General features: G+C 42.5%; 1 protein-coding gene across 1 annotated transcript in view; it reads right to left on the reverse strand.

Annotated features, from left to right (window-relative positions):
• The window catches only part of FRMD4B (FERM domain containing 4B), a 183,284-nt gene extending 170,281 nt beyond the window's left edge, over window positions 1–13,003 (reverse strand). Inside the window, 1 exon segment of the mRNA XM_036868317.1 lies at window positions 12,575–13,003. Coding sequence (XP_036724212.1) covers window positions 12,575–12,736 — 162 coding nt within the window. The 5' untranslated portion in view covers window positions 12,737–13,003.
• Window positions 13,004–22,545: the final 9,542 nt, after the last annotated feature.

A 22,545-nucleotide genomic window follows, 5' to 3' on the forward strand; every position in this document is an offset into this window, starting at 1 on the left:
GTTTTACAGGAACTGGAGGAAATAATCTGTTCTGGTCTCTGCAATGCTACTTCCTTAATGAAATGGCTGTCAGAGAGCACAGACCAATGTATTCTCAATCAGCTTACACTGGCTTGTGGCTATTTTCCCTAATGAAAAAGAATAAACACATACACACAAATACATTTCAACACACATGGCTTTGTCCTGGATGTTTCCAAAACTTCATAGACTGTAAACATTCTCTTTGGACAGAGTCTCCTTCCTGCTGCTTCCTCCTCCTCCAAATTCTTCGTGTCTTCCTACAGCATATGTGGCCACCACTCCAGCCCAGGTCTCCCATCGTCCCTCAGCTGGTCACGAGAAACAGCCTAACTGCTCTTACCCCTTCCTCACCACTCCCTTCACAGTGGCTACAGCGAGCGTCTTAAAATGTAAAGCAGATCCCTTTGTTCATTTGGTCAAGAACTATTTCCGAAGGAGTATTAGGTTCCGGCACTGAGGATACCACAGTGAACAGAGCAAAGTTTCTGCATGCCTTCAGCTAACCGTCTGGTCGGGGAAACACAATAAGCACATAAGCAAATAAATTCCTAACGTCAGGTGGTGATGGGGTTACAGAGAAGAATAAAGCAGGATAAGAGAGCAGTCAGGGGTGGCCTCTCTGTTTGGATGGTATCTGAAGAAAGACCTGCAGGGAGTGAGGGGGGGAAGCAGGCCACAGGAACCTCTGGGTGACAAGGTTATAGGCAGAGAAAACGCCAAGGGCAAAGGCTCTGAGGTTGGAATGTGCTTGGCGGGGTTGAAGGAACAGCAAAGAGGTCAGCGTTGCTGGAGGAGACTTAAGAGAGAAAAAGAATGTTGGAAGTTGAGACCAGAGGTTGAGGCAGCTCACAGACACAAGAACAGATTGGTGGTTGCCAGGGCGGGGTTGGGGGTTGGGTGAAATGGGTGAAGGGGATCAAAAGGTACAAACTTCCTGTTATAAAATAAATTAAGTCACGGGGATGTAATTTACCACATGGCAACTATAGTTAATAATACTGTATTGTATATTTGAAAGTTGCTAAGAGAGTAGATCTTAAAAGCTCTCATCATAAGAAAAGAATATTTGCAACTACGTGAGGTTATGGATGTTAACTAGACGTGTTGTGATCATTTCACAGTGTATACAAATATCGAATCATTATGCTGTACATTTGAAACCAATATAATGTTACATGTTAATTGCACCACAGTAAACACATAAATAAATACAGTGAATATAATACTAATACTATTAATAATAGAAAGACCAGAAGTTGAGCATGTTTGCTGCGGGTAGGTGGTGGAGGAACCCAGAGAAGGGGATGCCAATTACACAGGGTCTTGTAGGTTCGGTGAGACTGGCTTTTTCTGAGTTGGGAAGTCATTAGAGGGTTCTGAACGGGACAATGACACGATCTGACTTACTTTTAACAAAATCACTCTGGAGGCTGGGTTGGGAATAGACTATAGAGGGAAAATGGCACTAGTTATTCAGTCTCAATGAGTTTATTAATACCTGCTCTGGCTACAGGTTTTGGCAGAGGCAGAGATTAGAGACTGGGAAAGTCCTAGGAAGGACTCCATGAAGGCAAATGTAGAAAAGGAAGAGGCTGAATGGTTCGCAAACTAAGCCCATTCCATGCAACGGCTGAGGGAATGGAATTTGGATTTACACAGATCTGAGCTCCCCATCTTTGCCCTCAGCTAAGTGACTTGACAGCGTTAAACAATTTCCACATCTGCCAAATGGGTTTCATAGTACCTATTTCATGTCGTTGTTAGGAGAACTAAATGAAATGGTAAATATGAAATGCTTAGGGAATAGGGAATTCAGTGGTTAGGATGCAGCGCTTTCACTGCTAAGGGGCCAGGTTCAATCCCTGGTCAGGGAACTAAGATCCCGTAAGCCGGGCAGCACGGCCGAAAAGAATGCTTAGCACTATGTTTGACAACATAGAAAATGTTCATTAAGTAGAAATGACACTTCTTAACTGCTGACTGTGAGCCAGGCACCCTAGTGAGACCTTTATTACATGACCTTGTGTTGTTCTCTCAACAACCCTGAGAGGCAGGCACTATTACCATCCCCATCACATATGCGAGAAAAGGAGGCACGAAGAGATCATGTAACTTGCCCACGTCACACAACTAGTAAATGTGGGTGTTTGGGCTTAATTACTGGTCACAGTTTGCACTTATCACAACTAGCATGACAACTTTAGGCTTAGGATCAACTTTGTGAAGGTATCCAAATGTTTACCTTTTCCCAATCCATGTTATTTCTAACTTTTACACCAAACTTAAAATGTAGATCTTATTTTATCTTTCGTATAAGAAACAAGCTGAGAGCAATTAAGGAGCGTGGCTCAAGGTCACACAGCTGGTAAGTGATGAAGCCTTGATTTGTAACCCAGGTCCAACTGACTAAAGCCCATTCTATTTCCCTATTTTGTCAAGGCTCTTTTCTCTCTTAGCTAATAAGCATCTAACCAAAGTTTAATGAGACTGACTAATTCCTGTAAAAATATTTGCTGGCTACATTACCCAAGGGTAGCACGATGCCTATAATAACAGGGTCTCCTTAGCAGTTGCAAATTTAAGAGTCATATCAGAAGAGAGCTTATACAGATGAGAAAGACAGCAGTCAGTGGGGACCCAGGGCCTTTATGCATGAGAATCTAGGGCTCTGACAGAGTGGGGCTCAGGGTAGAGAGGGAGAAAGTTTAATGGCTTCCTGTTGGAGACACAGAAATAAAACAACTGAACAGTTGTGAGAATCTTTGCTTTCATAGAATAAACCAAAAAGACAACAGCATTAGGATGCCAGAGTCTCCTGATAAAATGCTGTGCCATGAAACCATGTGAGTACAATGTCTCTGTGCAGTGGTCATTGGCCCCTTTCCTGCTTGCTACATTAGACTATAGTTCTTAATCCAGAGGGGAGGGGAGGAAGGAGGAGCCAATGCTTCTGCAGATTTTAGAAGCTCCAAAGGTTATGCATATGCGTAAGTGGGAGAGCACTGCACATATGAAGATAATTATTCATGAGGGATTCATCCATCCATCCAACCATCAATCCACCCATTAATCTATCCATCCAACCATCTGCCCATCTGTCCATCCATCCACCCCTTTGTCCATCCACCCATCCATCCAAGCATCCATCCATCCATCCACACACATACCTAACACTGTTTTCAGTGCTTTTAAATATTAATGCACTTGATTTTATAACAATCCCAGAAGCATAACTCTTTAAGGGAGTTCCATAATTAACTGTATTTTATAGCAGAAAAAAGTTAATGAGAAAAATCTCAGAGAACTCACATGGCTAACAAAAGGTGAGTTAGGATTTGAATTCAGGAAGTTTTATAGACTTCATTTTTAAGCACTCAGCTATGTTTTCACCCAATGTTGATTGAGCAAATAAGTGAATAAATGAGATACTATCTTTATGTATCTCTTTAATAAATAAAGCAGCAAGTCAGTGGCAAAAGGCTAAGCACTGGAGTCAGCTAGAGCTCTGTTCAAATTCCAGCATCATGTTTTATTAGCTAATAAGTATATAAAACCAATAAAGTGGGATTTATGATATCATTTTGAAGAGTTATTATAAGGACAGAGATAAGGCACAACATCTAATAAAGCTAAAAACCTAGCAAGTCTCCCTTTTAGTATATACCCTAGAGCAGGGGCCCTCAACCCCCGGGACTGCTACGAGTCTGTGGCCTGTTAGGAACCGGGCCGCACAGCAGGAGGTGAGCGGCAGGTGAGTGACTGAAGCTTCATCTGTATTTACAGCCGCTCCCCATCGCTCACGTTACCACCTGAGCTCCGCCTCCTGTCAGATCAGCGGCAGCATTAGATTCTCATAGGAGCACAAACCCTACTGTGAACTGCGCATGCCAGGGATCTAGGTTGCTCGCTCCTTATGCGAATCTAATGCCTGATGATCCGAGGTGGAGCTGAGGCGGTGATGCTAGCGCTGGGGAGTGGCTGCAAATACAGATTATCATTAGCAGAGAGATTTGACTGCACAGAGACCGTAATAAATCAATTGCTTGCAGACTCATATCAAAACCCTATCAGTGAGTGGCAAGTGAAAACAAGCTCAGGGCTCCCACTGATTCTGCATTATGGTGAGTTGTATAATTATTTCATTATATATTACAACGTAATAATAATAGAAATAAAGTGCACAATAAATGTAATGCACTTGAATCATCCTGAAACCATCCCCCCCACCCCGGTTTGCGCAAAAATTGTCTTCCATGAAACCGGTCCGTGGTGCCAAAAAGGTTGGGGACCGCTGCCCTAGAGAAGCTCTTGCTCACAAGCACAAAGAGACAAATACAAAAATTTCAGTGTAGTATTTTGGGACACTGAAAATTTGTAAGCAACCTAAATGCCCATCAATAAGAGATTGGTATGTTTAATGCAATGGAATATAAGGGTTAAAATGAATTTAGAGATAAATCCCAAAAGCCTATTGAGAGAAAAATAAGGTAGCAGAATGACACATCCTTAAATAAATTTTACAGACACAAAAATAATATATATTGTTTATAGATACAAACACATGTGGCAAAATGATGAAAATATGCCTGGGAATGAAAAACACGAATTTCAGAATAGGACTATTTTTAGGGAGAAAGGAGAGGTATAAAGGTGGTTTCAACTGATTCTGTAAAATTTTATTATATTACAAAAAAAGTATCTGGAGCAAACAGAATGTTTGCAGAATGTTGAGATGCCTTAAAACTGAGTGGTGGGTGCATGGGGTTTTACCTATATTACCCTTTATATTGTTGTATGTTGACATCTTCCCCAAATGATATCTTTCTTAAAAAAAGATAATACATGTAAAGTGCCAAGCACAAGGCACAGCACATAGCAGTTACTTAATAATTAGCAGCTATTAGTCAAGTCAAGACACTAAGACTATATAAAAGCCCTAGTTAAGGAGAAAATAGTTATTTAAGCAATGAGCTTTGCCCAAACACAAAATTCAAGAAACTAAAAACAATCAGGACATTAGGGGAAAATGGTACTATTTAATTTACCACATTTACCAGCCTCTTTCATGGGAAAGTTTATTTCAAGGATGCCAGAATTTATATCTTTTCCGTATGTACATATACACACACATGTATGTAATTACTTATGGATGTTAATTTCAATTTTTTTATCCCATTTGATCATTCACACTTTTCCGTTAATTTCAATTTTTTTTATCCCATTTGATCATTCACACTTTTCCGTAACAACCAAATTGGACATCACAAATATAACATTCAGAATAAACATAAGTAGGGAACGAACAGGAAGTTATTTCATGCTGCAGCTCCACCAAGAAAAGATAGAAGGAGAAAAACAGACACCAACTTGACAAGGCAGGAGAGTCTATTCTTAACTTAGTGTTTTTCAAGCTGTACAACAAAGGTTCAAAAATGCTTTTTTTGAGATCCTGAGACTGATCTTGTTGATCTTAAATCATACAGTCTTTTAGAAATTTATTTATGCCAAGTGATGGACTCAAACATTAAGATAGTTTTCTTTCTCATTTTGGGGTATCTGAGCATCCCAATTTCCTGCCATAAAATCCTAGTCTTTCGTTACCTGAAAATGTAGAAGATGAATTTCCTCAGTGATAAGTGGACTCGTATGTCATTTACCAACCAAGTCTTTGCTTCTTTCTGTATGTGTTGCTACCATTAACTGACTCTATGGTTGCCCAATTCCTTCAACAGAATGTAGGGTCCAGCTGGGAGAACGCCCTGATTGTCAGGCCATGTTTTAAAGCTAGATCCTACATCCTTCACACCAATGCAGTCCTTACTCTACTTCCTTCCCGCTGGCCCTGCTGCAGTCCAGGCTTTGATGTGAATACCTGTTGGGCAGACATTTGTAGAAGATGCTGTGTGACGAGCTGCCCAGACTTATTCCATCAGCTGCCTGGAGTTTTTTGAGCTCTTAGCCCCTCTGGGAACTGCTGTTCCTTAAAGAGAGCTGCCTACTTCAAGGTCACACCACTTATACAAGGGCAGCCCATCTCTAATGATGGTTTGATGAAGGTTGGGGGGGAAATCCAGCCCTCTTGTTCCAACTGGGGACAACTCTCAGTTTCGGGGCTACCTGTGAGGTCAGCTGAGGTCTTTGTTGAGCTTAAACTGTAACCCGATTTCTCCCTCTGCTCAGTCCTCCCTCTTTCTAGTCCCTTCTACAGTGCTGACCCTCAGAGCACCCTCCAGTAAACTTCCTGCTTGTTCATCTCTGTTTCAGAGTCTGCTTCCTAAGGAACCAAATCTGCACCAGTATTCATGCTGTTCCATGGAAGGACTGCTTTTCCTGGCTCCCGTGGTTGAGTGAGTGATGTGACCAGCTCTGACCAATCTCTTGAGACAAGTGACATGAGCTACTTAGAGGCCAAGCATTGCATTGCCAGTGCAAAGCCCTGAAAGGCGATTCACTCTCTATCATGGCAACTGGCAATGTTCCAGAACATTCTGTGAGCCTGAGTGACAGTGATGAGCAGAGCTTCCAGCCAACCTGTGAATGGACAGGTAGTGTAAACCAAAAATAAACCTTTATTTCTTTAACCCGTTAGGATCCTGGGGCTGTTTGCTGCCGCAGTAAAACCTATCCTATCCTGAGTAATACACCGACATCACTGCAGGTCTCCTAACTTCCTTCCCTTTCCTGCCTCCACTATGCCACCCTCTTCCAAATCTATCAGCCTCACCACTGCCAGGGACAGTTCTAACTTAACCTGTCCCCCAACCCCAAAGTTCTGAAGAAAAACATCAAATCCTAACCTTAAAATAAAAGATCATTCAAGTTGAATGTTATTCTCAATCAAAATCTGCCTGTCTGTCTATGACTTTGACTCTGTCTCTTTCTTTCCTCATCAGCCTTAAAAAACTCTTTATAACCCCCACCCCCAGAGCCTTGTTTCCTCATGCCTGAAATGCCCGTCTGCCTTTCTTAGTCTATCTAACTCTTACTTGTCCTTCCGACTTCAGCCTGAGAATCACCTACTGTAGGAAGCTTCCTTGGTTCCCGTGCCCTCCCCTTTTGCTTCACTCCTGTCTGACGGAAACTCCCTCCACTGTGCACCTAGAGGACCCAGGTAAAGCCCTTGCACAGAGGTTCATTTTCTTAACTGTCTCCCCTACTTGACAACAGATTACTTGAGGGCAGGAAATAATCTATTTGACTTTGTGTTGCTAACACCTTGGCACAGCAACTGGGACATGGTAAGCACCTGATAATTATTTTATGTATGAATAAACGGACAAATGAATGAATCGATCTATAACTCCAATCATATTCTACAACGCAGGACCTAGTAAAGGCAAACTGAACACTGATCCTGAATATTTGTTTATTAATTTCCTAGTGACTGGGTTTTTTAAGAGAAAATTCTTCCATATTCCTTCAAGTTCTATTTTTCCATGACTGAATTCTAAACTTTCCTTCTTCTAGCATTCTCTGCCCAATATATTGTTTTTGTCTAGTCTGGAGATTGGCAGACTTTCTCCGTAAAGAGCCTGATAGTAAATATTTTCGGCTGTGTGGCCAATACAGTCTTTGTATCAACTATTCAACTCTAAGTAGTTGAGTGACAACTACTCAATTCTACCATTATAGTTTGAAAGCAGCCATGGACAATGTGTAAATGAATGAGCAGGGCTGCGTGCCAATAAAACTTTATTTACAAAACCAGGAGGCAGGCCAGTTTTCTCCTGTGCATTGTATTGGGTTGGCCGAAAAACCCAAACAAACTTTTTGGCCAACCCAATTACTTGTCAGCCCCCCTTCTAGTCTGTATAATTCAGGAGGCTGTGGAGAGTGGAGGGCGGGGGCAAGCAAAGGATATATGGTTTGAAATGTACACAGGTCACTGAAGGCTCAATGAAGGATTGCCATTTGGAGGACTTGGTCTTTCATAACCAATGCAGTGGGATGAAAAGTTCAGGTGTTACCAATTTATGAATCACCAGAGTCTTGGAATATAAAGAGATTATCTCCGTAGAGACCCTACTACAAGCTCCTGTGACCTCCTAGATTTTTTGTATGGGCCTTAAAAAAATTGTGGGTTTACTGTGTGGAACACAAGCTCAGATACCCAAGGTCCATCCTACATCCACTGCTGTGGGAGATTCCACAGTCTCTCTTATCGAACATCTTTGCGTGTAAAGATGGGAATTCAGTTTCCACAGAACTAGTCTCACTTGTAAAAACAACAGTAAAACCCTAAGCTACCCTTTATCGAGTATCTTCTATGGGTCTGGTGTTAAGTCCTTTGCATATCCAAGAGCTAACATTTACTGAGTACTCGCTTGTGCCACGCAGAGCACTCAGTATTATACACACGATCTCATGAATTTTTTACACTACCCAGAATGTCAGGACTACAGTTCTCCCCTCTTACCCAGGAGGAAATGAGGTTCAGAGAGAAAAAGCAATTCACTCAAGGTCAGATTTGCTCAAGTTTGAGCGCACAGCCTCTGCTGTGATCTGCCCTGCGTGCCACCCCTCACTGCCAGCTACCTGTGCAGTGCAGCTGACCTAGCCTCTTATGGTCCCTTAAGTACCCGAGATTCTGTTCAAGTTGCCCCTACTGGGGGCGATGACTCCATTCAGGGTTTGCAAGAAATTCTACCTTTGAGACGCTGGAGATGAAGGGAAAACTTAATCCCAAGTAACAAACTGAGGGCTTCATTCGAACGTGTCACACTTGATAAAAAGCAAAGGGTGTTGATCCTTTTTCAACAACATTCTCCCATCATTTTCCACCTCAATTGTTTGTTAAATCTATTTAATTGTGATATCGCAACCCATCCGGGCAAGATAAAAGCAGGAGAGATATATCAGCTTTTAATATTCAGCCCTAAGTGGAAGGTGAATGTCCCATGTCTGCTACTTCAACCAAATTCAAACCTTCACTCATCAAGTAAGTCTTTGTTAAAAGGCAGCCTCAGTGCAGCCTCAGTCTGCTTTTTATTTAGTCACATGACTACAGAAATGCCTTATAGCTAGTATCTTAATTATTCATGGTTTCTGGCAAATTAAGTCTCTTGCCTCTCCAATATCTAGAAATGGAGGAAGTGTTCAATTCCAAAGAAATTATGTCTTCCTGGCTGTGCCGGCGAGGCAATAATGTGGTTGTCAAGTTCCTTATGAATAGGCAGAGATCTTATTTCACCTACAGTATATGAATAAACAAAACACCCCCGGGGACTGTCAGGTATTTCGTGTAATGGATATCTCCCGCCCCACCCTTTCTCTCTAGAGTGATTGAATCCTGGGTTTTTTTTTACAAACAAGACTATTCAGACTAGAAGCAAGAAATTGACACCTTTTTATCATCAAGATGATAAAAAATTGGGTTCAATAAAATATGTAACCCTGTGGTGTTTCCAATTCATATGCCAGAAACTTGAGCAGTATAATGGAACATTCCTCTCTATGTTTTAGAATTCATAATTATGGGATAGCAATACTGGTATTCTAATGATGGGCCCCCTAACCCCATAACTCAAATAGTTTACTGTTGCAAAATACTTACAAATGTATTAGTGCATCAATCTTTGTACTTATCTTGAAAAATAATCATTTTATTTAAAGAGCGCTAGAATCTCACCATTTGAGATTCTAATAATGCAGATACAGTGGACACTGCATCCCTCCCCCCATTGCCTGGCAGCCATGTGGTCTGGGCGGGGCCAACCTCACTCCCGGCTTCGAGAAATGGGTCTGCTTTCCCACTGGCCTAAGCCAATCAACGTAATTCAGGGTTTCTCAACCTTTGTGTTCGTTATCACTCCCTTAAGGAGCCTCTGAAGATATTTTTTTGTTTGCTAGCCGCCTCACTCCCCCCAGAATTCTAAGGCCGTAAGTACACTGTGTATCTGTTTATGTACTGTATGTATATCTGTGCTTTGTACATAAAGACTAAGATTTTTTTTTTTGCCCCCCTCCCATCCTTACGAAATGATGTTTGCCTGTTGGGGGCCATATCATTCCCTTTGGGAATGCATGAATTACAACCCCATTCCCTGTGCCAATCAGTGCATGGCACTGGCGGTGGGCACAGACCCTAAACTGACCCGTCAGAGGGCAAACTGGGGAATTTTTTTTGATAGTTGGTGGCTTTGAGAAATTCTCTTTCTTTCTATATGGGTTGATACGTGGGTCTAAGCCCCGGAACTGCTTTAGCTATCTGCCATCATGAGGAAAGAAACCAGCTGAAGATAAAGCCAATATATGAACAAGACAGGGTTGAAAGAATCATGGGGGACAACCATAGTGCCCTGATCCTACTGCTAGATTTTTCAGTTGCATCCAAAGTCCCTACTTTTTATTCTGTAGGTTACTTTGAGTTCATTTTCCTATTACAATAAAAAATACCCCAACTGATAGAGCAGATAACATTTACTGAATGTTTCCTAAGCTCTCGGTACCGTCAATTAATTTTAATATTAACCTCTGTGGTTAGTACTATTGTATTTCTCATTTTATAAACAATGAAACTGAAGCACAGTAAAATTAAGTAACTTATCCATGATCATACATAGGCAGAGGTAGGATTTATCCTATCCCATGTCTATTTAACTTGGAGTATAAGGTATTAACCACTTTATTTTACTGTCATTCTATGCTATACAATTTACATTAGTACTTTCTTGTTGAAGTTGGAAAGGCATTAAAGGAAACGGTATTTCTTTGCTAACAACTATGTTGTACAATTTAAAAATCTAAGAGTTCTCTCAAGTTTTAAAATATTTTCAAGTTTTCTCCAAAGACACAAACTTTGGAGATCATCTTCTGCTTAAGACTCAATACTCATAAAATGGCCATGGTTATTTTAGATGTTCCTTCTTATCAATATGAGAGGGTACTGGCTCAGTCACTATCCATTTTACGGAAGAGAAAACCTATAGTTCAGTAGGTTAGTCCTTCAAGTCGCTGTTCTGCTTACAAATAATTACTGATCAACCTTGTAAAGAACTCGTGGGGTCTCAGGTTTCTGGAAGCGTCATTTTTGAATTGGTCACTAACAGTAGACGAGGTAAGCCGTTAAGTCCCCTGAGCCTTTGGGGAGAGGCATGAAGGCTGAATGGTTGGCCACAGTACTTGTGCCCTCCTTTTGAAAGTTTCTCAAATGTTAAAAAGTGAAAACAAAAGTATATCAGGGTCACTTCTCCTACAGACCAAACTGAACAATGATTTCCCAAAAGAGAAACAGGCTGAGAGGCAGACACACCTCTGGCTCCAAAAAGCTAGGTGATCTGTGTAATGTGGCCAGATGGGCTATATCCACAGCTCCATAATCCTCTCAAACCACCACATGCTGTCCCGGTTCTCAACCTGGCTTTTGGATTCTTTCAAAACGCAAGACATCTCAGACATGTTATCCAAAGCAGGAGTCGGGAAAGCACAAAGTATAATGTTCCTCACATTTTAACAAGGATGATAGGGATGTCAGGGATGACAAGGGGACGCTGATTCTTTAGATGCCCACAGTTTAACCGCAGGTGCCGGTCTTTTAATTTTGCCTGATTGATGGAAGACAATGGCTTATCAACACCAGAAGCTTGATCACATATGGGACTCAATACAATGAGATATGAATCATAGCCATATGGAGAATGTGGTCAGAGTAGGGAGAATCCAAGAACTGCAACAAAGCTAACTCTACATCACAGGAAAGAAAACGTGACACTATATTCTATAGTAAACACCAGGTGTAATCTTCCTAAATGCAATGTAGATTATTTTTTAAACCTGAAAAATATTAACAACCAAAGCACAGGACTTTTAAATCCACAAACGACTGTTTTAAAAAAATGAAGGGAAGCTGTAGCCCCAGAGAGACTGAGCAAAGTTGCTGCATTTTTTGCCTGCAGGATGGGACCTAGCAGAGAAATAAAGAGACTGTGTTATACGACAGGGAGTAAATCCAAACGTAAGCATTCCAACGCTCAGCCAGGCCACCCCTCCCTTCCCCAGCCTGTCATCCTCCTGCAAAGTGTTCACAATTTGCTGTCCTTCCTTCCAAAAGCCAGTAGACACAATCAGCTTTTCCTGGCTCTGCCTTGCAAGTTGGGGCTGCCCGAAGGAAAGCTGAAATAAAATCAAAGGGAAGAATGCAAATCCATTCAGACCCTTCTGACCATAAACCGGTGTGAAATCCTTGCTCCTTGAAATGCCTATCTTCACCCCAATGAAATGAAAAAGAAGGAATCATGTGAATGTCAGAGTTGCTCCCTGCAGACGCTCTGCTGCTAAGATACACCATCACTCGCTAATAGATGTCTGCAAAGCCAGGGACTAATTCACAAGTGCCCCCCATGCCCGATGGGGAAAATTCACAAGCTTTGTCACACAACGGTTACCCATAGCTGCTGAGCTTTTGACCCAAGAGCCGAGCAGCCCGCTAGGAGTTGAAAAAGAGAGCGGTGGAAGGAGAGGGACAATAAAATCATACAGGTGGAACCAACCGGCTTCCCAGGAGCGCCCGGCATCCCGCTAGGGCCCTCGGGCGCCGCGGGCCCCGGCTCACCTGGTACACGTCCCGCAGTCCGCACCACGTCCGCAGCACCTGGTGGCAAGCCCGCAGCCTCTCTGTGTACCATCTCCGCAGCGTGGACACGGTCAGGTTCCACACGAAGCGGCTGCCGCTGAACAGCAGGTCCTCCACTCCGCACATGAACACCGAGGCCATGCCTCCTCCTCAGTCCCTCTGAACCTGGGCAGGGGGTGGGGTGCCGGCGGCTCCCGCAGCTGCAGCGCTGCGAGCCCGATCGCAGCGGCCCCGCCGCCTGGGCTCCCGACGCCGGCTTCTGTGGGCCGCCGGGGGTCAAGCCTTCCCCCAAACTGGTCTTTCACGGTGCGTCCTGGCCAGGCTCCGGCGGCATGCCCCGAGATTGGGCGCCCGCCAACCAACGGCTGCGGCGGGCACACAGAAGCCCAGTGTCCACCCCGCCCTCTCGCTGGCAGCGCCGAGCGAGCTGCGCTAAGCTCCGCCAGGCGAGCCCTCGGCGCTCCCGGGTCGCGGGAAGCCCGGGCCGGCGAGGACTCCCCCTGGCGCTCCCCGAGTGCGCTGGGCAGCGGGGGGAGTGGAGCAACTCTTTGCAGGCAGACGAGAGCGCTGCATTTCAGCGCACTGGGCTTGCACGTCCTGCACACACCACACACGCGCGCGCGCGCACACACCAGCCCCAATCTCCGAATCCGCTTTGGGAAGCACCTTACTTTACACTACAGGGTCTTTGCTTGGCCTCTGTTCACAGTGATAAATATCTCCGGGCAGCCACAGATACAGGAGGAAAAAACGAAAATCCTCCGAAGCACCCCTTTGGACCCCACTCGGGGGAACAGCCCTGAATGTTTCCTTGGTTGTGCTTCACCAAGAGGTGAAGATAACAGTCTCAGAGCAACAGTGTGTGCATGACTGCAGAACCTGCCTTTGCTCCTAACTTGAGGGTCTCAGAGAAAATGACAACCTGCCTACTGTTGCCAGCCAGAAAGCAGGATCGCGCACCCCACACATTGTGCTAATTCCAACGCAGCAGTCAGTTCATGAGAAACACAAAGAGCGTTCTTGGTCTCTAGCAAATAGTTAGTATTTGCTGGGAAATAGAAGCTCACAAGAGAATCCTTGGTTTGGTTCTGGAAAATTCAGCTTCTGGACATGTGTAGCAGCAGCTACTAGCACAAACCTACACAAGTAGATAGTTTATTCTCGACTCAAAACCAAAGGAAGCTGTTCCACCACTCACAAAGTCACCAAATAATGTTTTTTTAAAGTTCTCCCCCAGGAATTGATATTGCCAAAGGCATTTGCAAAAAGAAGCCCGAGGAGTCCCACATGCCACCAGGCTCTATTTTCCTTTGGAATATGTGTAGATTTCAGTCCCAAATAATTGTAAAATATTGCTCACAGCAAAAGTACTGCAGCAAATTTCAGGATGTTGTTTTTTCCTGAATCCATCTGTAGGACAATCATTTTACTGGCAGTTTCACACCTGGGCTGTTATCTGTGCTATTAAGTGGCGGAAAGGTAAAAGTGCCAAAGCTTTTCTCCCGAACTAGCCCAGAAGGCTTCAGAAGAGATTATCAACAAGTAAATCAGCTTTATTTCAGGTGTCAAATGTGCCTTTGGAATCTTAATTCAGGTGAAAGTCAACCAGTGAAAAGAGAACACAAAAATCTGTCCTCAAAGCGCCTACTGTTTTCAAAGTGACCATAATTGGCAAACTCTTAAAAGACGTTTCTTTTCTTACTTTTTACTTCTTTTTATTACTAATAAAATTGCCTAAGAGTTTTTTGTCGAATTAGTTAATAGGACAAAAGACCCGATCCAAGATTTGCAAACCTTTCTTCACAGTAAATCTGCTCCATGTGTTCCTTAGTATTAGCATTCTGATATTTTCCAAGATAATGGTCACAGTGTTTACACAGAATCAGAAAATACTAGGTCCCACTGAGTCAAAAGACAATGAACCAAGTACAGTTTGAAAATAAAATGTCATCCTTCTAATGGAAAACTACTGAGCTTCAAAACTGGCTTGTGAGTACGAGTGGATGATGGTGGTACATTTACTATTTTTTTTAATGATGCAGTGAGACCGTGTTCTCGGAAATCGGCAGCCAAGGGAATACCAAATAAAACCTACAACAGGTCAATTATCTCCGTCTCATGACACCATCCTCTCAGAAGAGATGCTCTAGAAACACCATGGCTATTATCTATCTGTGCCTAGGCCTGATGTCAGTGGTCAATTCCAACTTCAGTGATTTGCATTCAAGGTTTTCAAAGTCAGTGCTGACACTATTTTCTAGAAAATTGGATGTGGCAGAACAGGGGTCCTCAAAGTGTAGTCCCTGAACTGGCAGCATCAACATCACCTGGGAACTTGTTAGAGAGACAAGTTCTTGGGCCCCCTCCAGAATCAGGGTGCGGTCAGGGATCTGAGGTTTCACTTGGCCTCTGGGGGATTCTGACTCTAAAGATGGAGAAGCGCTATTGCAGGGCGTGGGCGTTAGGAGCTAAGTGTCCTAAGAGACTTAACTCCCTGCTCCTTAAAATAAACAAACAAACAAATAAATAAATTTATTTATTTATTTATTTATATTATTAAAATAAAATTTATTTATTAAATTTATTTATTAAATTTTATTTATTATTTATTTATCTATTAAAAAAGACCTGTGGCACCTTGTACAAGCTCCTTAAAGCCACAAAGCCTCAGTGTACTCATCTATAAAACAGGGATAGTATCAGAATCTACTACACAGCAACTGGGGAAAGATTAAGTAAAATATGCTGTATAAAGTGTTTAGTATATGGCTGGCAAAAAGTAAGCGCCCAAAGTAAAAAAATGATCACCACCACCAAAATCAGGAATTGTTTCATTTTTTTGGTACCTAGATAAAACAGTATTCGTAAAATGTGTTTTAAAAAAATTTTCAACTAAGTATCTACATCTGTTTTCCTATCCCTTTCTGTGTGTTGGAGGTTAAAGTTGGTGGTGACTTGTTTTAGAAGGAGCAGTTCTTTCACTTTCTTCAAGTTCCCCAAAAAATTCTTTGGAGCTAGCTCTTCCCCATCACACAGCCAGCCTTTCTTGAGGACCCAGAGAAGCAGTAGATGCTCCAAGCTAGATGCAAGGTAAGAAAAGACATTTTGTTCCCACCAATATAAACACGGACGCTTCTTCTTATCCAAACAGCTTTCTTCTCCTGCAGAAGGAGAAGTTCAAAGCTCTAGGCAGAGATAGCTTTTAGAGGGAAGGAAAAGTAAGTTCTTCACACCAGGGGCTGACAGTGGGTGGCAACTGAACCCAGGTGTGGAGCAGTGGAGAAAAGAGCCACCCAATTGCGGCATCCTTCTGAAAATGGACGAGCCACGTGGCACAAACCAGATCCCAGACACACACCCTTGAAACTGGTCTAAAATTTCCTGTGGAAAGGGAGCTAGATCAAGCTGGCTTCAAAATTATCTTGCTTTTCTTTTTCTTTTTTTTTTAATTTAAGAAGAGGATTTTTTTTTTTCCCTCTACAGCATCAGAGTTCCCTGCAATACACTGTAATTTCCTGCAGCTCTCTCTGGAGGCTTAAAAATATGCTTCAGGTGACAGCATGGCTCATACTCCTGGGAGTTCTGCTGCAGACATAAAAGAGAAATTGTCGTTATCCCCGAGGCTCCCGTAGGTTCTCCTTTGAGCAATCAGCAGGAAGAAGAGCACAGTGCTAGGAAGACAGCACAAAATGCTAACCCCTGTCTCTAGAAAGAGATAAGCAGTTCTATCGCAGCGGCTTCCAGGGGTCCCCTCTGCCCATCAAAAAGACAGAGTCCGTCGAATGCCTGTGGATATTTTTAAAACTCTCCTCTCTCCACAGCTGAAGAGCCAGTGTGGCTAAATTCTGACAGGCCACGTCTGACACAGGGCTTGAGGGGGACGAAAACAAGGTCTGGTTCAGTGGCTCTCAATCAGGGGCAATTCTGCAACCCTGCCTACACAGGCATTTTTGGTTGTCACAACTTGGGAATGCTACTGGCGTCTAGCGGGCAGAGGTCAGGGATGCCGCTCAACATCCTACAGTGCCCAGGGCAGCCTCCCCGACAAACAACTCTCCTGCCCCACATGTCAGTGGTGTGGAGATTGAGGAACCTTGGTCTAGTTCAACCCCACACCCTGCTCTTCCTCTCGTAGGACTGGTGGGGAAACAGTCTTCCCTCTTGATGTTTTCTCCCAAAAGGCAGATTAGAGATGCAACAATCACTCTATCATGGTTTTCACACACTCACCAAGAGCTGTAATGTACTCAAAGCCCATTGAGAAGGAACTGGAATGACATTTCCTATCATTTACACATACCCTTTTTTTTTGGATATTTATCATAAAAATGAGAAACAGTCATTTTCACCATAAGCTATTTATCTTTTGGCACTTTAATTTTTGGCCTTATCATTTCCGTTAAATCACAGGCTCCTTAGTAGGGTTGAAGGCTTTCTTTGGCACATGACAAAAACAATTCCCCCTACATCAACCCCAAGGTGGAATGCTGATGCCTACAGTGGGCCTTGAGTTGCTACAGAAGTCTCTCATCGCCCCAAAAGGGGCAAAGGTGCCCCCTTTGGTCCACTTTTCAGTGTTAGACTGTCAACTTTTTTTTTTAATATATAATACTCTTTATTGTAAATTCCATATAGCCAATTAATCAGTAAGTCAAAGAAGGCTTTCACTGATGTTTAAAAATATTTATTTATTTATTTATTTATTTATTTATTTTGCTGTGTTGGGTCTTAGTGGCGGCACGTGGGATATTTTGTTTTGGCACTCAGGCTCAGTAGTTGCGGCATGCAGGCTTTGTTCCCCCTTGGCACGTGGGATCTTAGTTCCCCGACCAGAGATCGAACCTGCATCCCCTGTATTGGAAGGCGTATTCTTAACGACTGGACCACCAAGGAACTCCCCAGACTGTCAGTTTTCTGAGGAGTCCCTACAGATGAGTGGAGGCGGGGTGGCTGGACGGTCCCTCCTTGTGCAGGAGTGTACCCCACGCGCTGGAAAACGTTTAGTGACCTTTGGCTCTGCTCACTACGTGCCAGCAGTGTCCCCAGTCATTATGACATCAACAACAAAAAGCACCTCCACACACTTCCGATTACTCCAGGTGGGGTGGTAGCCATGTCCATTCAGAAACCACTGGCAGAAGTAGGGAAAACGCCTTATTCATATTTGTTCCCCCGGTGGCTGGCACGTAACAGGCAATCAATCAATGGTTCTTGACCTGACAAATGAATGACTATTTGTCTCAAGCGTGAATATAGAAAGAAGTTCATCCATTCCCAAAACACACTCTTGTTCATTAAAAAATTACGTATTGAGTTTGCAGTACGTGTCAGGCAGGGAACTGAGTACTTAGAACACACTAGGAAAAACAGAGAGGATTTCTGTCTAAGTGGGTCTTAGAGACGGGAGAGAAAGGCAGACATTTGAACAAGTAATATAGAGGAAACAGGCAGAACCGCACAGGGTTATAAAAGAGACATGTGATGGAAGCTGGGGGCGGGGGAGGACCAGGGAAGGCCTCCCTGAGGACGTGACACCGTCACACCGCAGCTGAGACCTGAAGGCTGAGGAGGGCGGAGCCAGGTGACAGGAGAGGGGGGACACAAATAGTGGTCCAAGGCGGCATGAGCTGTAAGAATGAGGGCTCCATGGCTCTATAGCAAGAGGGATCTCAGACTTGTGGGACTTGAGGGGAAGGGCGAGAGAGAGTGCTTGAGAAGCAGAAGAGCACGGAAGCCCAGCTGCAAGGCAGCTGCAAAGTTCCAAGGGTGACAAGGAAGGGCTTACCTAGGAATGTCTACATAATAAAGTCAACAGGTCCCCCAGAACAGGGCTTCAATATGCACGGGGGTGAGAGTTTGGTGGCAAAGGTGTCCTTTTCAACGCAAGCACCTCTTGTGGCCTCTGGGAGGAGTGCCCAGCTGTGCAGAGGCAGTCTCCCCCAACAGGGGGTCTGCATGCCCCTCCCTGCTTCTACATCTTGCCCTAAGGAGAAGGCAGGAGGGCCAGTGGGACACAAGTTCTGCTTCAATCCCACTTGAGCCCAAGGCAAAGTGTTCTTGCTCCTCCCTCCTCTCCTGCTTTTTTCTCTCTTCCCTTCCTGGGGCTGAGCGAGCTGGAGCGTCCTTCGGTCTTGGCCTCCAGCGGCAGGAGGTGGACGGGAGCATGCAGAAGTCATGGAATCCTGAAGGGTAGGGTACCTGTCATTATCACCATCGCCCAAGGCTGACCAGTAGGTTGGTTAAGTTCTACAGCTGCCTTTAGGACTCTGAATGGCTTTTTGGCATCATAAAGGGCTAAAACCACTACAAACTAAATAATATCCAGCACCAAGGCATCTATCCAACCTCTTTTCTTTGGCAAACTCATTCCACTCATAGAAGGAAAACAACAAAACAAAACTTTCTCATCTTTCCTCAAAAACCTCACCTGTTATTTTATTAAGTCAAATTCTCCTTGCTCACAGGAAAGAGGAGGACGCTATGTCCATTGCATGAAAAAGTACAAAAAAGGGAGCAACGTATTAGATCCTGCATTGTATCCATTTTTACTAGTTAATCCACTAAAGAGATACTGGAGATTTTTGCCAGGTCAAATTTTAGAATTCATCAGTGTAGATGAGACAGCACTTGAAGGAGATGAAGCTTCCAAGGAAGCCCACGTAGATCAGAGGGAAAGGGCTGACCTTCTTCTTCTTTTTTGTTTTGTTTATAACTTTTCTATTTATTATATCTTTAAAGCATTTTCAAATACTTTGTTTTTCTTTTTTTTGCATTTTATTTTTATTAAAAAAAATTTTTAATTTTAAAGGAAGTTTTATTGGAGTATAGTTGATTTACAATGTTGTGTTAGTTTCTGCTGTACAGCGAAGTGAATCAGTTATACGTATACACATATCCACTTTTTTTTAGATTCTTTTCCCATATAGGTCATTACAGAGTATTAAGTAGCGTTCCCTGTGCTGTACAGTAGGTTCTTATTAGTTATCTATTTTATATATAGTAGTGTGTATATGGGCTGACCTTCTTCTTCAAAGAAGAAATAGTATCAATCTTGTGACTTATCTCCACCCCCATAATTTATCACCTTTTATTTATACTTAATTTACATGCACCCCAACAATGACAAAAATAAAATAGTAATAAATTGGTCTATACAGCACCCTTTTCTAAATAAATAAAGGCAGCTCCACACATAGTATCAGTTGATTCGCATAATATTCTCCCAAGGTCAAATGGAGAAAGGTATTGCTGGCCCCATTTCATGGATAAAGAAACTGAGGCACAGAAAAGCTGGGTGATTTGCTGAAGATCTGTGGAAAAAAGCATTTAAAAGCATCTTAAATGGCACAGCTGCTAATTTTTCAGTCCTTCTACTTTAATTGAGAAATAAAAGGACTTTTTTGGTATTTATAAGTTATCATTTGTTTTGGCCTCATACTAAAATTTATAGGGTACGGAGGGCTCTAGGACTTACTTATTATCCAGGAACTTAATGTGACAAAATGTCCACCCTTTGGGTTTACCCAATTTAAATAAGAATAAAACAATGATGAGAAGAAAAAGAAAATCTATAAAGAAAAGTAACTGAATTTTTTATGGGAGATAAGAAAGCAGTGACTTAAAACCCAATTACCGGGGCTTCCCTGGTGGTGCAGTGGTTAAGAATTCACCTACTAATGCAAGGGACACAGGTTCAAGCCCTGGTCCGGGAAGATCCCACATGCCAAGGAGCAACTAAGCCCGTGCACCACAACTACTGAGCCTGCACTCTAGAGTCCGTGAGCCACAACTACTGAAGCCCACGTGCCTAGAGCCCGTGCTCCGCAACAAGAGAAGCCACCGCAATGAGAAGGCTGTGCACCACAACGAAGAGTAGTCCCCGCTCACCACAACTAGAGAAAGCCTGCGTACATCAACGAAGACCCAATGCAGCCAAAAATAAATAAATAAATTTATTAAAAAACAACAACAATGACCTTCACTCCTATACAATAAATGGTAGAAGAAAAAAAAGGATAAATGAAAAATCTTGACTTTCCAAAGATTAACAGATAATTGTAGTAAAATGAAAAACAGAAATCAGCCAAGATCAATGGCCTTCTAAGTAGTAAAAACTCTCAAGGCCAGGAATACTCTGGCTAGCAAACAAATATGGGCAACAGGTTATAAATATAGATCATTTCTCCATTATTACTAAAAACTACAGAATGATTTGGTAGGATTATTGTTAGGAACTTCAACTATTTGGCCCGTTAGCAGTAAGAGCAAAATAAAAGTAAAGTTTAGCATCCAAAAAAAAAAAAAGACATAAAAGTATTTCTTGTGTCTTGCCATCCTAAAGTTAATCTGAAGTGGGTAGTAGCAACATACTGTTTTCAACTATAAAATGAATTGTCTACAAGAAGATAAAGAGGCCAAAAGCAGTAGGCTACACACCTGAAGGACTGTGAATATTGTATAAAGTTGAGAAAGCAGTTCTGTATTTTTTAGACCAAGAGTTCAGGGAGCTCCAGGCAGTATTCGACAGGAATGAAGAGAAGAACTACACGATCTGGTCTTGAGTCAATAACAGAGGAAGAAAATAGGTTTTATTTCTGAAGGACCTAGCACCAAAGAAATTTAAGGTAGACCTCCTTACCCTAAAAAGATCCATTATTATTTCAGTCTGGTAGACTTACAAATAATCTTGGTTTATTCTTTATATGTTTATGTATTTTGGCAAATAGTGTTGGTCGTCTATCCATTAGCCATTTACCCCCTTTTCAGAGGCTCTGATTTTGTGGGTGGCCATTTTCCATTCCCCTGGGATGAAGTATGATTGGTCTAAGGGAAGGCATGACACCCCATTCAGGCAATAAGCTATAAAGTGAAGATTTCTAAAGGGTTCTGGAAAAGATTTTTCTCTTCGAAGAGCGGGAACAACACAAGAATTTTTTGAGCACATTCCCTGATTCCTGCTTGGGACACTGTCATATGAAGACACAATGCTTTGAGCTACAGCAGCCATCCTGTGACCAAGAGGACACGTGTTAACAGCAAAGATAGTAGAAAAGAGGGTGGTAAAAGCCCGTGTCCTTGATGACATTGTTTAGATATCAAACCAACTCAGGAGCAGCCTACTTTCAGATGACCTGTAATGAGATGTAAACAAAAAATGACCTTACATAGTTTAAGCTACTTTCAGTTGGGTGTTTTGTTACTTTTCAATAGATCACATTTTAAAACTTACTACAAAGCTACAGTAATCAAGACAGTGTGGTACTGGCATAAGGGTAGACATACAGATCAATGAAATAGAATCAAGAATCCAGAAATAAATCCTCACATTTATGGTCAACTGATTTTTGACAAAAGTTGCAATATCATTCAATGGGAAAGCATAGTCTTTTCAACAAGTGGTGCTGGGACAACTGGAGAGCCACATGCAAAAGAATGAATCTGAACTCCTACCTCACACTGTGTACAAAGATGAACACAGACCGAAGAACTAAAAGTAAGAGCTAAATCTATAAAATTCTTAGAAGAAAACATAACTGTATATCTTTGTGATACTGAATTTGGCAGTGGTTTCTTAGATATGCCAGGAAGAGGATAAGTAACATAAAAATAGATAAACTGGACTTCATCAAAATTAAAAACTTTTGTGTTTCAAAGAATTCTATGAAAAAAATGAAAAGACAAGCGACTGACCGGGAGAAAATATTTGTAAATCTTATATCTGAAAAGGAACTTATATCCTGAATACATAAGGAACTACAACTCAATCACAAAAAGATAAATAGCCCAATTTAAAAATGGGCAAAAGATTTGAATATGCATTCCTTTAAAACAGATATACAAACGCCTAGTAAGCACGTGAAAAGGCACTCAACATCATTAATCATTAGGGAACTGCAAATCAAAACCACAATAATATACCCACTTCATATCTACTAGAATGGCTATGATCA

This window comes from Balaenoptera musculus, chromosome 11 (genome assembly GCF_009873245.2).
Source record: "Balaenoptera musculus isolate JJ_BM4_2016_0621 chromosome 11, mBalMus1.pri.v3, whole genome shotgun sequence".
NCBI classification, from domain to species: Eukaryota; Metazoa; Chordata; class Mammalia; order Artiodactyla; family Balaenopteridae; genus Balaenoptera; species Balaenoptera musculus.